Below are 18,124 nucleotides of genomic sequence, written 5' to 3'. Positions count from 1 at the left end.
AGAAGCCATTAAAAACCATTTAAAAACGGTTCATTTGCACATTAAAACTATAAATTAAGCATTTAAACGAAGCTATACAACACAAAGTATGTTTCTGTGTAACAAAAACAATTTTAATCAAATGTATAATTTATCTAAATGGATAAATGCTGTTCAATCGAGTGCATAGCCAATACAAATTGAACGCTGGACAGGACACGGCTGTTGGCGCCAGCACTTCTGACCTACGCACGCGTTCGGGAGACCTCCCCTAAAACGCCACACTCTCAGCTAAGCCGAAGAGGTATAAAACAAAGTGTGGCGGTCTGTCCAGTGAGGTCAGAGGTCAGAAAAGTGCCGTTTTCAGACAATAGTGGACACTGGACAGGAGACGGCTGTTGGCGGCAGCACTTCTGGCGTACACACGCATTCGGGGAGACCTCCCCTACAACACCACACTCTCAGCTAAGCCGGAGAGGTGTAGATAAAAGTGTGATGGGCCGTCCAGTGAAGTCAGGGGTCAGAAAAGTGCCGTTTTCAGACAAAAGTGGACACTGGACAGGAGACGGCTGTTGGCGCCAGCACTTCGGACATACACACGCATTCGGGGAGACCTCCCCTAGAACACCACACTCTCAGCTGATTACATTCTTATTTGTATTGTATTTTACTTTGTTGTTGCTTTTATCATTGTTTATTTGCTTCTGCAAATAAACAAAATTATATCATAATAATTTTCCAAGAGTGACCTGGCCTAGAGGCTAGAGGCAGCAATATTACAACAATGGACAAACAATACAAAAACAATACATATATGTAACACACACAAATTGATATCCAGTTAAAGTGCACAACAGCATCAGAAACTGCAATTTAATGGGGATCAATAGCCAATTTAAATCTGGAAAAAAATGGCACTTAGAAGTGATCTAGTAAAAAAGACATACATAATAAATGTATTTTTTAAATACATGTGTCTTTTAAAAAAGAAGTGGCACTTAGAAGTGTTCTAGTATGAGCAATTTAAAAGACATACATCAATAAATGCATTTTTAAAATGGATTTGTGTCTTTTAAAAAACATTACAAATGTACAATCTTATTTTGAAGGCAACCGGAAACCTTATTGTTGCTAACTCAAAAACCGGAAGTGTTATTGCCGATAATGGAGCGGAGCTCACAGTGGGACAGGGTAGGTTTGCTTTCCTGTGAGAAACAGAGTATCAAATAATAGCAAAGATCAGCTGCCAAACCTTTGCGCTTCGTGTGCGCGTGTGATATATCCAGTAATATGGTAGAAATATGGTGATCTATCCAGTTATGTTGTATTAAATCCAGCGTTTCAGAGACAGTCTGTCTGTCTCTGCTGTTGTTTTGCTTTTCAGTCTCTCCCGCGCGCTTGCGTCACGCATGCGCAGATTGAGACGCACGACCGACGTGCTCGACGATTGGTCAGAAGTTGTGCGGTAGGCGTGGCTGGCGTGCGTGTAGCCCTGATACATGACTGACAGTCATGGATGATCTTCAAAATAGTGTTTACACTTTCTCCCTTTCTACTCCGTACATCTACAGAAACGTTCAAATTTCAAATATAAAGTACTTATCCAATGGCCACGGATGTTAAAATGATGTACGGGCCCTCAAAGATACCCGTATGTTCCGTATTGTTCAATAAAAAGCATTTTAATCCGATTGGTGGGGATTTCGTCAGTTTTTTCTCCATGAGCTTTCAACTACGCGACCTTATCGGTTGGGAGGTGTATTGCATTCTTATACGTCATAACTCTATGAGAAAATGGCCACCAATTGGATTAAAATGCTTTTTATTGAACAATATAGAACATACAGGTATTTTTGAGGGCCCGTACATAATTGTAACATTTGTGGCCATGGGGTAAGCACTTAATAATTGAAATTTGAACATATATGTAGATGTACGGATCAGAAAGAGAAAAAGTGCAAACACTATTTTGAAGATCATCCAAGACGGTCATGACAGATGAGATGACTATCTTGTGATCCAAGGCTAGCGTGCACAGTTGTTCCACAATTCACGTCGCAACAAAATCGCAGATCTACAAGCTCACAATGCATCGAGTATGCGCAAGTCAGATTGTTTGAGTGAATTCAAATTTCAGGGTTTTTCATGATGAGCTGAAAAAGTTCAGATCTTCTCTGATTTGGAGCCATTTATTATGTGTGTGTGTGTGTGTGTGTGTGTGTGTGTGTGTGTGTGTGTGTGTGTGTGTGTGTGTGTGTGTGTGTGTGTGTGTGTGTGTGTGTGTGTGTGCGCGCGCGTGCGTGCATGTGTCCAAAGTGACTTTCCTCCAGACCTAGTCAGTGTATCTCCTCTCACACCAACGTCTCCATCTAATTAAAAACACCAGTGCATCGGTTCAGTAAAACATGGTATCCTGGCTCTAACCCTAATTTCCATATGCAGATCTGTCTCTGCCAACAGTCCCTCTCGCCATCATTCTTGCATTCTAATGCATTCTCACATCTTTTACAAACCCTTTCCCCGACACGCGAAGGATGTTAGCTACGCGTTTGCTCGATTTAAATATAGCCCGTTGTCATTTTGACACGTAGAGGTTTATTAAGACAGGCTATGCCCACGGTTAATGTCGTTATTGGAGCGTTTTGTTTGCCTAGAGCAGATAATACATGAACCAAAGAGAGAGAGAGATAGAAACGGGATACTTCTTTTTGGCGATACATTGTATCCATAATGTTATTGAGCTGCAACAGGAATACTCTTTAGGCTACTGTGTGTCTGCGTGAAAGCTTCCGTCAGCATGTGAAAAGGTAATGGAGTTATTTTGCTTTGCTACTTCTTCACTACAACCCCATTCATTCCTTTGTAGACACACTGACTGACTGTAGTGTACATTGTTGAAGGGAGTGTGCATGCATTTCAGTGGTGTAAAGTAACTAAGTACATTTACTCAAGTACTGTACTTTTGAGGTATTTTTACTTGAGTATTTCCCATTTTCAGCACTTTTACTTCTGCTCCACTACATCTCAGAGGCTAATACTAAGTATGCCAATACTTTTGTACTTTTACTCAAGTAACATTTTGAACACAGGTCTTTTATTGTTTATATTGTGGTATTGCTACTTTTACTTAAGTAAAGTATATGAGTACTTCTTTCACCACTGCTGACTGTACATTGAAGGGAGTCAGTGTGATTTCAACCTGTTTCTTTCAGCCCCTCCCACCGTGCTTTAGTGAAACAGCATGTGTTCCTTTTTATACTGGCCAAAGGATTACATGGCTGTTTTTGATTGATTGATTGCATACTTTATCAGACAGAAATGTAAACAGCATGAGGTACATTTGAGCTAAAAGGATAACACAAATTGTCCATTGTGCTCCTTCCTTTGTATTCAATGCATCAACATAGCATAGAAATAACACCAAAATACATCATTAACAAATATAAAACACATACAACATTTATACAGAGTAGAAATATAGATATGGTACAGTACAGTACATATGGATATGGTACAGTATACTACTGTACCAGTGGTTCTCAAACATGTCATGTCCGGAACCCCCAAATTGATGTCGTTTTTTTGACCATGGACCCCCAATTCTTCAGTTTTTCAAGATTCTTCAAAATATTTTGAAAATAGCAGATCTACAAGCTAGACGTGCAGACAGATTCCAGTTCTGGTGTGACAAATACTGTATATACTGTACCTTGATTATTGCAGCAGAACTAGAAAGGGCACACTCAACATGCAATTGGACCTTTGTGTTAAAAAGCAAGCAAGCAAGCGAACAGGTTATCTTTAGTTATAATTAGATGTAACTGAAATTTAGTGTGTTTGGATCAATACAAGAACGCTCGCCCCAAAACACGCTCGCCCAGGGTCAAATCTGGCGACCTCGGAACGGTCGCCACCTGGTCTCTTCAAAACTATGCCTAAACCTAACCTCAGTAAAACTATGCCTAAATCTAACCTTATTCTAAACCTAACCTCAGTAAAACTATGCCTAAACCTAACCTCAGTTAAACTATTCCTAAATCTAACCTTATTCTAAACCTAACCTCAGTAAAACTATGCCTAAACCTAACCTGAGTAAAACTATGCCTAAACCTAACCTTATTCTAAACGTAACCTCAGTAAAACTATGCCTAACCCTAAACGTATTCCTAACCTTAACCTCACATCTGATCTACAATAGAAACAATAAATTCAAATAAAAGCAAAAAATATGACCCCCACCCAAAATCTATATTAGCATCTCTTAACCTGTCTGCAATTTGACTAATATTAACCATTAACAAAAGAAAAAGTTATATAGGAGCAGCAGTATGAATGTTCTATACTACCAGTGGTTGAGAGAAAAATCTTGAGAGCGTAAAATGAAACCAAATGGACCTTATGAGTCAATTTGGTTTCATTTTACGCTCTCAAGAGTTAAATTATTGATAAACATCTGCATTACTTAATTAAATAATTGTTATTTTGGTCTAGTTACCAACATCGATACAGCATGGAGTTGTGGACAAAATCTAGGTTCTCAGAGTCTCTAAATCTCATCAAACGGTGATGAATCCGTGGCTCAAATGCCGAATAAACAATGGACCTTGATATGAAAAGGGTTGAAAACCACTGTTCTATACAGTGAAGTATACTGTATATAGGCAACACCCTGCCCGGCCTGGCGACCTAATACGGTGACCTCTGACTGTAAAATCATGTAAGCTAACATTCCAGCATTAACTCTCCTTTGTAGAGCATATATAGCTTGGAACCCCCCCCCCCCCCTGTAATGACTTTGCATAATGAGTTACAATTCCCTCTTTTTTTTCCTTCTTTGGGTCCGGTCTCTAAAAGATCTCAGTATTGTGCAGAGAGAGAGGAGAGAGTGCTAGTCAGTTTTTTATCTTTGGGAGAAAGAAAGAAAAAAAGAAAAGAAAAGAAAAACGTTGTGGCTTCAGCTTGATCAATTAAACTCCTGAAAGGCTCCCCCTCCCTCTCCCTCCCTCCCTCCCCGTGGTCCTTTTCATCCCTCTGCCTGTGAGGAATATAAAGTTATCAGTCTTCACCGAGCGATATGAGGACGGAAATAAGTAGTTTGTCTATAAAAATGTCCAGGTACTTTATCAGTGTCCCAGTTGGCCCCCGGGCCGTGACACCGTTCAATGTGCTGCTCGTGCACTCTGCCCCTCCATGCCTCATCTGCTGTCTCTCTCTCTCACTCACACACACACACACACACACACACACACACACACACACACACACACACACACACACACACACACAGACACAGACACAGACACAGACACAGACACACACACCATACCAGCGTTGCCATGTCCGCTTATTATAAGCGACTTTGGGCTTTTGTTTTTTGATTGATTGAATATTTTATTAAACAGAAATGCAAACAGCATGAATACGCTTAGTCTAAAAGGATCACACAAAAAAAAAGTCTGGTGGACTTGTTTGGAGATCCTATGTTCAATGTAGCGGGTTGTGTTTTTTTGGGGGCTTGTTTCTAAAGTGTAATTGCTTATTTTGGGCTTGTTTCCTAATGTTGTTTAAACAACAGTGGTTCTCAAACATTTTCATGTCAAGGACCCCCCAAATGTATATGTATTTGTCCATCCACAGACGATCGCAAATCTATGCTCACAACACGTCACACTGCGACGCGTTGTGAACTTGTAGATCGGCTATTTTCAAATAGCCGATGTATATATAAAGTGCTCATGTGGCCTATAATAGTATTAGTCGCTTCTTTTGGGCTTGTTTTCATAGACGTGGTTGCTTATTTCTCTTCTTAAAATATGGCAACACACACACACACACACACACACACACACACACACACACACACACACACACACACACACACACACACACACACACACACACACACACACACACACACACACACACACACACACACACACACCCCTCTCTCTCCTCTGCCCTGTTCAGTGTGTGCCCGGGGCCTGCTCACTGAGAGAGGTCACATGTGTGCTGCTCCTGCCCCTCACTGGGACTGGGCTGGGGGTCGGTCCCCAAGTGGAGCTTATCGATTTCATTTCAGGGGGGCTTGTTGTGAGATTGAATGATGCCGTAGTGCTGTAGACTGTAAACAGCGCTCAGACAGACCGCTCTATGGCTGTTGTTTGGGAGAAGAAGTGTAGTAGGAGGAGTAGGAGGCACTTCATGCTATACGTTACAACTCAACTGAACCAAGGAGGACAGTACAATCCTGCTGTTTGTTTGCAGCTTGTACTTTAAACCATTGAGACCTGAGGCCAATTCTACAAAATGTCTTCTAAATCCTAACAGTTACAAAAAACAACAACTATGTTATATCAGTGGTTCTCAAACCTTTCCATGTCAAGGAGCCCCAAAATGATATGGCCACGGACCCCCATCTCAAAATATTTCGTTCCATGGACCCCCAGAAGCAAAGAAATAGAGTTCAAAATGTTCGCTTTAAACAATATATATTCAAAGATTTGCACACATTTTCACGATTAAGAAAAAAATAGCAGATCTACAAGCTCATAGCGCGGCCCACGGTGCCGCGCTATGAGCTTGTATATCTGCTATTTTTGAATAGCCAAAGTGTAAAATAATGCTTTTTTAGCTCAAATCAAAAAGTGACACAGATGCGTTCCAGGTCTTAATGGTTTTAAAGAAAATGAATACCATGACATTTATAGTTTTGTTTTTACATTAAAGTTATATTATCTTAGTGATTTGCCAATTTGTTGGTGGCCCACTTGGCAATATCATCACTACACGGCCCAGGTTCGGAATCGCTGGCCTAGGAGTAAACATGTAGGCAAAGATTTTAACCAGTTTTAATATTAGCATCATATTTGTTTCGGTATTTCCAATTCTTTTTAATGTGTCAGTCGATAGGCAACATGCGTATTGCGTAAAGGAGGGAAGCCCTGCGTTCTAACACGTACAGCTCACAAAACAAGGCATGCATTATACAGAAAGCCATATTGTAATAGTAATCTTTATGCAAAAAGGCCCTGGGTTTTGCATAAAGATATAAGTTAGCTCTTATAGCGTAAAAAGTACTGCTGTGCTGCTGCATCTCTACGTTCACTCAAAGCATTTGCATCAAGGCCGAGAGATTAAATGTGTGGGTTAGGAGTGGAGAGACGAGAGAGACGGTCTTCTTGGTTGTCTTATGCTTGGGGGGCCAGAGTTGTAATTCTCCTTTTGCTTAAACAGGGTAAAAGATCTCTCTTGGACGCTTCACTTTTCTCCGGCTTGCAGGTGGGTGGTTCTGGCGTACTGTGGGTGGCATCCACTGTGGATTTGATGCATCAACTTATATAGTGGCTGTGGGCACAACAGCTTTAAGAATTGACAATGTTTAAAAGCTCTAGATAATGAATCACTCTCTCTCCACTTTAGCTTTCTGAAATGGCATTTTGAAATGTAAAACGTTAATATTATTTCACAAATTCTTTGCATTCGTGAACGTTATACATTAGCTTACCGTAGCGTGTGTGAGTCCTGTTTTTGTGTGAATGTGATTATTCTTGTATGGTTGTGGGATTTAGCATTTAATTATCGTTGCAATGGGACCCAACATAATTCAATATAGGGCCTGCTGTCGATGACAAAATTGTGCTAACATTGTGTTCCTAAACGAGCCCTTTTTAGTCTATACTGTAATCATCAACACAAACGGAGCTGACGGCACTTTTTGTGGTTTTCTTGTTTTCTGCTTCAATATGGATATTGTCTCTTGTTGGGTGGAAGGCAAGCCATATGTCCAAAACTGTTACTTTTCAGGGTTCAAACTCAAAAATGGCAAAAGTAGCAGATCGACAAGCTCGTGTGGATCTGCTACTTTTGATGCTTTTGTGGTACGCTGTAGGCCTAGTAGGGCACTCATTTACGAAAAAAAAAAAAAAAAGTTGAAATATGGACATATGAGGTTTCTGCCCGACAGCAACGATTATGTTCCTCTGTGTATCTGTGCTCTTGCCACATGGATTTTTTTTTTTTTTTGTCTTTTATGTACTGTACTGGTGTCTTTTAGGTACTGTATGTGCATGTCTAAATCATGCACATACAGTATCTGCCGCTATGTGGACCTACCAATGTGTCACCACTTTCACACCTTTATATATGCTTATAAACGCATGTACGTGCTTTATCTGCTGGTCCTCCTCTATGTGTATATATGTAGATATATCTAATGCTTAACCCTTCTTTGGCTATTCAAAAATAGCAGATATACAAGCTCATAGCGCGGCACCGAGTGCCGTGCTATGAGCTTGTATATCTGCTATTTTTGAAAAGTCGTGGAAAAATATTTTTTACATTTTTTTTCAAAAAAACTGTTAGGATTTAGAAAACATTTTTAGAATCAGCCTCAGGTCTTAATGGGTTAACCTCATGTACATGCTGTATCTGCTGGTCTTATAGACCCCTTAACAGACGACGTCATACTGGCTGCGTGCAGCCAGTATGCGCGCAACGAAACCCATTATATCAGGTCTCGTTAGGACGCGTCTCACTAGCCAACACACACAAGAGGGGGTTGGGGTGTGCTGAAACCAGTGCACCCCGAAACAGGTTGGGAATTGATTGCGTGAAACAATCACCTGTGCGTCCAGGCTCAATGTTAGTAAACAAATAATTGGTCTATGCTATGTGTATGTATATGTAGATAATATCCAGATTTTTTTATGTACTATTTGACATGCTCATTTAATGCTTTATTTTGTCTTCCTGCTCTCCCTCTTGCTGCTGTCCCCCTCCTTTTTTCTTCTCCCTTTCTGGAAAACAACAAAATGATGGAGCTTATACACACACACACACACACACACACACACACACACACACACACACACACACACACACACACACACACACACACACACACACACACACACACACACACACACACACACACACACAAAATATAAATAAAGTTGATTCTGATTCAAGTTTTTTGTTTCCCCCCCCCCCAGAATCTAGTCCCACTCTCTCATGTTCAATGCCATAGCGCTGGTGTTGAGCTGCATGATGCTGCAGTGGGTGCTGTTGACCACAGAGGGGCAGCGTGGGACCAACCGCTATGTGTTCTACGCCGTGGAGATGGACGGAGACGGAGGAGGCGTTCCAGCAGCCAGAGCCCTGGCCCAACAGCATGGACTAGAGTTCATATCACAGGTCAGTGCATATTTAAAAACAGTCCGTTATTACCTGCAACCTATGGGCCGGCAATTTACATTCTTTAAATCCGTTTACGGAGGGGGGGGCTTTTTGTCGAGAGCCGCGAAAGTGCTGACTTCTATCTCCCCTTTTCCCAGGGATATCTGACTTTCATCAAATTACAGCAGCGTTTCTGAATATTTCATATCTGATCAAAGACCTGTGCACATACAGTGGGGCACCAACACACACTCATTCTCTCTCTCTCTCTCTCTCTCTCTCTCTCTCACACGCGCGCGCATGCGCTCACAAACACACACATACACACATACAGTATGCTGTACAGTGTAGCACACAAACGCACACCCACACAAAATGCACACACACACACACACACACACACACACACACACACACACACACACACACACACACACACAGAGATGCCTTTACGTATTGAACCTTATACAGTTTATCCCTCTGAGAGATTCCTATAAGATGACTTGGCCACAGCTGAATGTCTTTAGGTGATGATTGGGCAACTGCCTATTTGCTTCTAGTTTTAATCTGCCTTGTTATTCGTGCCACGCTTTGAGCTTGTAGATCTGCTACGAAAAACCGTGAACAAAAACGTGTCAAATCTTTGACAAACTTTTTTAGCTTTTAGGGGTCGAAAACACAAACAAAATATTTAGAGATGGGGGTCGGCGGCCAAATACATATCATTTTGGGGGTCATTGACATGGAAAAGTTTGAGCACTACTGGTGTAGCAACATGTTTTTCAGAATTTAGAGGATTTAGAAGACAATCGGTCTCAGGTCTTAATGGGTTAAAAACTTAGGTTTGATTAATGTGTCTTTTTTGAGTGGTATAGTTCAATTTTCTTTTTTCTTTTTTAAGGAGAACTCTGAGATGTTATTTGGTCATATAGGCTCTAAAAATGAAGCAATTCTGATTATATTTTTTCTCTCTAAAGAGAGCAGTCAGAAAGATTGATTTTAATACATACATAACTTATGATTTAACACTCATTCGGCCTCTATATGTCGACTAACTAATCAATCCAGAGAAAATGTGCTGTCTGAATCATTTATCATTCAAAATGTAGAACAAGCCATATTAGCCAAGGCCACCATTTCTGCAAGAAGGGTGCTGTTAGAAGATCCAAAGGAGTGAACAGCTATGATACAGAACAGAACTTGGCATGCCAGATTTTGCGAGAGAAATAAGCAACGAGGTCTATGAAAACAAACCCAAAAGAACGACTAGGCCACATGAGCTCTTTAAACGTATACATTGGCTATTTGAAAATAGCCGATTTAAGCTTACAAGCTTGTAGATCTGTGATTTTCAAAAGACAATCTTGGAACAAAAGCGAAACATTTTGAATATTTCTTGAAACATCTTAACAACACAAATCTGGTATGGGGGTCCTGACACAAAATATTTTTTATGGGGGGTTTGAGAACCACTGGTTTAGATGACAGTAGGAAAACAAGACCAAATAAGCTCTCCAACCACTCTACCTGCATCTCGCAACTGCCAATATTATATATATATATAAGTGACTTTACAGAAAAACAAGCCCAAAGTCGCTTATAATAAGCAGACATGGCAACACTGCATTCACATACACTTGCTAGTTTCTCTGAGGCACTACATTGTTCTCTTTGCTCTCGACGTGTGTGACTGTTTATTGTCAACTTGTTTTGTTGACTAGGGTTCATGCTTACTCTGCTTACTGGGATCTGGCACCTGTAAGTCGCTCTGGATAAGAGCGTCTGCTAAATGCCTTAAACTCTAAATTGTATTTAGTGAAGTTAAGGGGATTTTTCTTCTTATTGTCTTGTGCTTAAGTGGCTGTGTAGGCAGAGGCACGCGAGAGAGGGCTTTTTAACCAGAGGGTTCCCCCTTATGACACCTACGGTATGTGCACCGTAAACGTGTGAAAGAGAGTTTGTTAATTTAACTCTGAGAGCGCACAAATGTAACCCAATTAACACATTCACTGCCAGGACAAATAAACAAATGAATCATCCACTGCCAGATTTTTTTTCGATTTTCTTACCTTTTCAAGTAGTCGCAGAATATTTATCTCCAGTATGATCGATCCCCTGATCGTTGCTAAATCACGGGGGGTTTCAGTGTGCTTCCGCAAAAAAGAAAGAAAAAAAAATGTCATCACAACCCCCCCGTTCTCTTGCTATTGACCGTTGAAAATAGCATTTCTCGCCATAAAATACATAATAAAACACGGGAGGCGAGATACAGGCGATTTCCCCATATACGTTAAACCAGGAAGTGAATGGAGCAGTAAGTCTTTGGATCATGTGATCTCCTGGTTCTGTGTGCATCTGGGGATGAAATGGTCACTCGTGTGTTAGCGAAGAGCGCCATCTAGTGGAAACAGCCCCCCCCCCCCCAAAAAAAACGGCGTCGAATTTGTCCCTGGCAGTGAATGAGTTAATGGACCCTCGCATTAATTACATTCCTTACACTCTCGAAGTTACAGATGGATAAAGGACTTCACTGTGTAGTGAGGAAACACTCAGGGCTATAGGGCTACACCTTTTTTCAATTTAGAGTGTACTAGACTTTAATTATTTATGTGGCAGATGATTACATGTAATACACCTAACACTTACACGCCTTTTAGCCAGGGCTGTGAAGCTGAGGTCTTTATTGGTCCGTTTGGTTACATCTGTACACTCTCGAAAGTTACAATTGGATAAGGATTTCACGGTGTACTGAGGAACGCGAAGGTTCTAGGTGACAAACTAGAGTGTACCGGTCTTTTATTCTTTTTTTTTTGTGGCACAGCAGATGACACGTATAAAAAAACACCTATATACACTTAAGCGTCTGCTTTAAGCCAGGGCTGTGAAGCTGAGGTATTGCTATAACCCATTCAATCCGGGAACGCATCTGTGTCATTTTAGATGTTTAGCTATAATAACCATTATTTTATACTTTGGCTATTCAAAAATCTAGAAAATGTGTGCAAATCTATGAATATATATATATTTTTAAGTGAACATTTTAACTGAAATCTTTGCTTCTGGGGGGCTTACCTGTAACAAAAATATTTAGAGTCTAGGGTCCGCGACCAAATACATATAATTCTGGGTGGTCCTTGACATGAAAAAGTTTGAGCACCCACTGATATTATAGCAAACATACGGTTTTCAGAAAACCGTATTTAGAAGACATTTTGTAGATGCGTTCCCGGGATTGAACGGGTTAAGTGACATTGAAGGAGATGCTATTGATAAGCGTCAGGGGGGGGGAAGTGTCCATTGACCTGGTGTGAGGCAGGGTGTTAACGCTGGCCCTGGAGGATCTTAACGGACGCTCGACTCAACCTTGGACCTGCTGCTGCTGCCTGGCTCATGAATAAAACATCTCTTTGACCTTTATCAGGAGTTTATTGGACAGTTCACCCCTCCCTCCCTCTCCCTCTCTCTCTCTCTCGCTCTCTCACACACACACACACACACACACACACACACACACACACACACACACACACACACACACACACACACACACACATGCACACGTTTGTATTACTATGCTTGTGAGGACATCAACATTTTAGGACGGCAATTTTATGAATGCCATTTTTTTGCCGAAAATAGCGATCCACTGTGAGCTTGTGGGTCTGCTATTTTCAGTGCATGATGACACCGCTGAGTAACTAAGTATAAATCACGTCGTATTTAGATAATGGAATCCGTATTGAGCTTTTTTATTTTATTGGTTGCTTTAAAAAGCTTTTCTGTATCCTGCTATATGCATTTAATGCTGAAAACTGCTATGGAAAAACCCAATAAACAAAGTAAAAAAAAATAAAAAATCACGTCGTATTTCCAACTCTTAACCCGTAAACCTGACCTCTAAATGTCCCTAACCCTACAACCCTGACCCCAACCTGAACCTTGTCCTAATTGTAACTCCCCAAATCTATTTTTTAACCATGAAACGCCCATTTCTCTCGAGAGGACCAGGAGCACTTGTCCTCACAATGTATACTGTACGCATTTCTCAAATTCTACTACCTGTGGGGACATTTGGATCTCACAACACATGCATGTGATTCATTATGAATGCAAAGTAACTAGTAACTAAACCTGTCAAATACATGCAATGGAGTGAAAAGTACGACATTTGATCCCGAGGTGTTGTGGAGCAGAAGTGGAAAGTATCAGGAATTGTGAAAGTAACTTGAAATCGTACTTATAGAGCGTGCCTGAAGGGGGGCGTCAACAAGTGTCATTTGGTAGCGGCGGACATCTTTGGGGGGTATAAACCAGGTTGACTTAACATTGACCGAAACAAGTATGTCTGCAGCTACTATGCCACGCCCCCCCCCCCGGTGGTGACGAGACGTTGGCACGCACTATAGGTACAGTACTTGAGTACATGTACTTAGTTACTTAGCATCACTGCCCAGCATCTCTGTCGGATTGGAAACCTCACATGTCCAAAACGTTTACTTTTCAGCATTCCAAGATTATTGTTTTTTTTGAAAAGTAGCAGATCTACAAGCTCACAACGCATCGTGAAGCGGCTCCCTTTGAGCTTGTGGATCTGATGCTTTTGTGTGATGCTGTAGTATGATCAATTCACGAAAAATACGCAAAAGGTTAGAATACGGAGATATTAGGTTTCTGCACCGACAGCAACAACGGTATCCATGAAGAGGCTCTGGCAACACCCCTCAATCATGCCCCCCCTCCCTCCTCCCTCCCCCCTCCAAGGCCCAATGTGCTGACTGTCCTCTTTTATACCTGTCTCTGTCTGTCTGTCTGTCTGTCTGACTGCCTGTGGGTCTGTCTGTCTGTGGGTCGGTCGCCAGGGGCTGACGCTAAATGTCAGTGACATTAAAATGGCCTTTGTTAAGACAAAAGCGAATTTAATTTGATCGTGTCAACCCCCCCCCGTGATTTGCGCCATGCGTTGCAGAAAAAATATTGTATATCAAGAGCGCCGCGCTCGTCACAATCTACTGTGATTTTTCTATCTTTTCTTTTCATTTCTTCTCTTTTGTTTTCCCTCCAAACTCTGAAATGAAATAAGAAGTGTGACAAGCCCGAGGCCAGTTTGGAAGAGAGCGTCGTCGTGACGTGCGCTGGCATTCCAGTGGTTATATCGTATATATATGAGAGGAGGAGCGGGGGGGGAGGGAGGGGGGGGGGAATCCAATGTCCCCGTGCTTAACGCTCAACATATTAGCGGTCGCTTTGATTTAACCCATTCAAACCGGGAAAGCACCCGTGTCATTTTTAGATTTTAGTGTGTCACAATTTATCAAAAGTAGCAGATCTACAAGCCCATGGCGCGTCACTTCGTGCCGCGCCATGGGCTTGTAGATCTGCTATTTTTGAAAGATCGTGATTTTATTTTTTGCAAATCTTTGAATATATATATTTTATATTTAACATTTTTAACCTGGAACAAAGTATTTTGAGATGGCGGGTCAGCGGCCAAATACATATCATTTTGGGGGTCATTGGCATGAAAAAAAAAACACCACTGATATAGAAACGTTGATTTTGAACACAAGTTTGTTTTTAGATTTAGAAGACAATGTTTTAGAATCCAGCCTCATCGGGTCTTTAACGGGTTAATACACACAGCATCCAGGAAAATGTCATCGCGGCTCACCATTGTGCAGGCTTGACATATTCATTTCCAGCTGTAAAATACTAAGAAAAACAAAACGGGGGGGGGGGGGGAGGAAAAAAAGAGGAAAAAAAAACCCTCCAGGATGATGATGATGATGTGAGGTTATGGAGACAGATTTACAAGGATGCATGGTGTTGTTGGCTTTGTTAGCGAGTGCATTGGTGTCTGTTGCCAGGGAGCATAATGAAGCATTTTACACGTACATGTTTACGACTTGTTTGTTTCTGAGGGGTTATACTACGGAGTATATCTGCCTAGATTTATAAGTGCTGCTTTAGTTTGTTGTTACGGTGGCTGGCTGCACTCATTCTTGGGATAATAATCCCCACATCGCCGTCGTCTGACCGTTATCTAGATCAGATGTTTATATTCATTTTAACCCATTCAACCCGGGAACCCATACTGTGTCACTCGTTTTAGATTTTTTTTTAAGCTATAACCATTATAGCTTGTAGATCTGCTATTTTTGAAAAATCGTGAACATTTTTGCAAATATTTTGATTTTTTTAAAGCGAACATTTTGAACTCAAATCTTTGCTTCTGGCTGGTCTCTGGAACTAAATATTTTGATATGGGGGTCGGCAGCCAAATACATTATAATTTTGGGGGTCCTTGACATGGAAAAAGTTTGAGAACCACTGATATATTGCAACAGTTTTATCAGAAGATATTTGTAGAATCCCCAGAAGCAAAGATTTGAGTTTAAAATGTTTGCTTTAAAATATAATCAAAGATTTGCAAAAAAAAAAAACATGATTTTTCAAACAAATAGCCCAAAGTGTAACCCGGATTGAATGGGTTAACAGCTCGACTTTGTTGTTATAGCAGATGGCTGGAGACCGAACGATGCCAGAATTCCGAGTCCGATCCCGATTTGGGAGTGGAGTGGACTGATACTTTAGCCAAAAAGTGCAACACTTATCTAATCAATGTCAAATCAATGTCTAATCCATTTGAAAAAAACATAGACGGGATAAAAGTTTCTATTTAATTCCTAAACAAGCCCTTAGTCTACTCTATATACTACTGTATAATCATCAACACAAACAGAGCTGACAGCACTTTTGCGCTTTTCTAAAGACACTTTACTTCAAACAGACAAAGGTTTTTTTTCCTCCCCTCAATGTGTGTGTCGTCTTCTCTGTCGGGGTGGAAACCTCATACGTCCAAAAAAATAGCAAAAGTAGCAGATCGACAAGCTTGTGGATCTGCTACTTTTGATGCTGTTGTGTGACGCTGTATAGTATGATCAAGTAGGGGCGTTAACCCATTGAGACCTGAAGCCGATCCTACATGTCTCCTAAATCTCAACAGTTTTCTGAAAAACGTACGTTTCTATATCAGTGGTGCTCAATCTTTTTCATGCCAAGGACCCCCAAAATTATATGTATTTGGCCGCGGACCCCCATCAAAATATTTTGTTCCAGGGACCCCCAGAAGCAAAGATTTGAGTTAAAAATGTTCGCTTTACAAATATATATATTCAAAGATGTGCACACATTTTCACGATTTTTCAAAAATAGCAGATCTACAAGCTCGTAGCGCGGCACTCGGTGCCGCGCTATGAGCTTGTAGATCTGCTACTTTTGAATAGCCCAAAGTGTAAAATAATGCACTAAAAGAATATGGAGATAAGAGGTTTTCTGCTCCGACAGCAACGATATACTACATGGGTTGGGTTCTAAAGCATGGCTGGCTGTGAGGTGATCAATGGTTTAACGGCCTGCCTCAGGTACAGTGTAGCTGACCTGTTCTTTTTCCATGTGCAGCATGAACACAACACAGCATTGTTCACAGCTATTAGGTCTTGCCTACACTAGGGTTTGCACATCTGATCGCATACAAAGGAGGTTTATGTATTTCATTTTTTTTGTTTTTTGTTGGGGAACTCCAGTATTACCAGGAAGTCCCTGGTCTCCAACAACCAATAGCGAAAGGCCTCCCACAATCCCCCTCTCTCTCTCTCTCTCTCTCTCTCTCTCTCTCTCTCTCTCTCTCTCTCTCTCTCTCTCTCTCTCTCTCTCTCTCTCTCTCTCTCTCTCTCTCTCTCTCTAGCGATGTGGAATAGTGCCGGCAGATTACCATATCATTACCATATCATTAGCATAACATTACCGGAGCACAGCTTGGCGTGCTGCCTGTGTGTACCGTGCTATCAGCTCATCAAGAGATTCTATCCCCAATCCTATCCACCCCTCCCCCCCCCCCACCCCTCCCCCACACCCCCTCACCCGCCCTTCCTCACCCCCTCACCCCCTCCACCCTTCTCCACACACACACACACACACACACACACACACACACACACACACACACACACACACACACACACACACACACACACACTTGTTTTCCATGGGGGTAAAGCAGGTGTAATTGATGTAGGGCGACCTGTGCGGCCCAAGGCCCCCCTGGTGGGCTAAGAAGGTATTGCAAGTGGGCCCCCAACTAGTTGGCAAAACACTCAAGATTTTAATGATAATATCAAATTGATATAAAAAAAAAAAGATGTGATTTTTCTTTAAAACATTGAAAAAGATATGTTTCCTGTTAGCCCAGGCGTTTCGGGCCATATTTTGATGGAATCGTGCACTTTACGATACAAGCATGAAATTTGGCACACAGTTAGAGCATGCCATAAGGAACATTTTTGGCTATAGGGCCATCGCAGATTTGTCCTGTGGTAACCATGGCAACCATTTTCCAAAATGGCCTCCATCTGCTGTTATTTTACCAATAACTCCGGTGCTAGACCACCTAGGATCCTGATTCTGGTGACTAATCCTACATTTTCAAGTACGAGGAATACAGTGGTACTATTTAGAATTGTGCTGTGGTAACCATGGCAGCCATCTTTCAAAATGGCCACCACCTGCTGTCATTTTACCAATAACTCAGGTGCTACCAACTAGGATCTTGATTCTGGTGACTAATCCTACATTTTCAAGGATGAGGAATACAGCGGTACTATTTACAACATGCTACTACCTAACTACATATATCTGGCATTCAGTTAATTAAATAATAGTAAACCCATCAAAATATGTAATGGTGTAGTAGGCCTATACAGTACATGTTTTCAAACTGACACGTGAGAGTCAAGAATGCAGTACTTCACTGTTTCTTTTATTAGTAGTAGTATTGCATAATTATTTTCAATGGACTATAAGACACAACAAAGGCAGAGTACTCATGAGTCATAACCTAATGGCATATAGACCAATTATTTGTTTACCAACATTGAGACTGGACGCACAGGTGATTGCAATCAATTCTCAACCT

At 41.3% G+C, this 18,124-nt stretch overlaps 2 protein-coding genes across 2 annotated transcripts in view; one reads left to right on the top strand and one right to left on the bottom strand.

Annotated features, from left to right (window-relative positions):
- Positions 1–1,367, bottom strand: part of mms22l (MMS22-like, DNA repair protein) — a 45,277-nt gene extending 43,910 nt beyond the window's left edge. Inside the window, exon 1 of the mRNA XM_084051890.1 lies at positions 1,232–1,367. The gene's annotated coding sequence lies outside the window, so the exon portion shown is untranslated. The remainder of the gene's footprint in view (positions 1–1,231) is intronic.
- A 7,654-nt stretch (positions 1,368–9,021) lies between these two features.
- LOC311041854 (endoprotease bli-like) overlaps positions 9,022–18,124 on the top strand; it is a gene marked incomplete at both ends in the record, with an annotated part of 263,748 nt that continues 254,645 nt past the window's right edge. Inside the window, one exon of the mRNA XM_084052339.1 lies at positions 9,022–9,171. Coding sequence (XP_083908465.1) covers positions 9,022–9,171 — 150 coding nt within the window. The remainder of the gene's footprint in view (positions 9,172–18,124) is intronic.

The sequence above is a fragment of the Gymnoscopelus microlampas genome (genome assembly GCF_963454915.1).
Source record: "Gymnoscopelus microlampas genome assembly, chromosome: 3".
Taxonomy (NCBI): Eukaryota; Metazoa; Chordata; class Actinopteri; order Myctophiformes; family Myctophidae; genus Gymnoscopelus; species Gymnoscopelus microlampas.
This window is presented reverse-complemented; position numbering and strand designations above follow the sequence as displayed.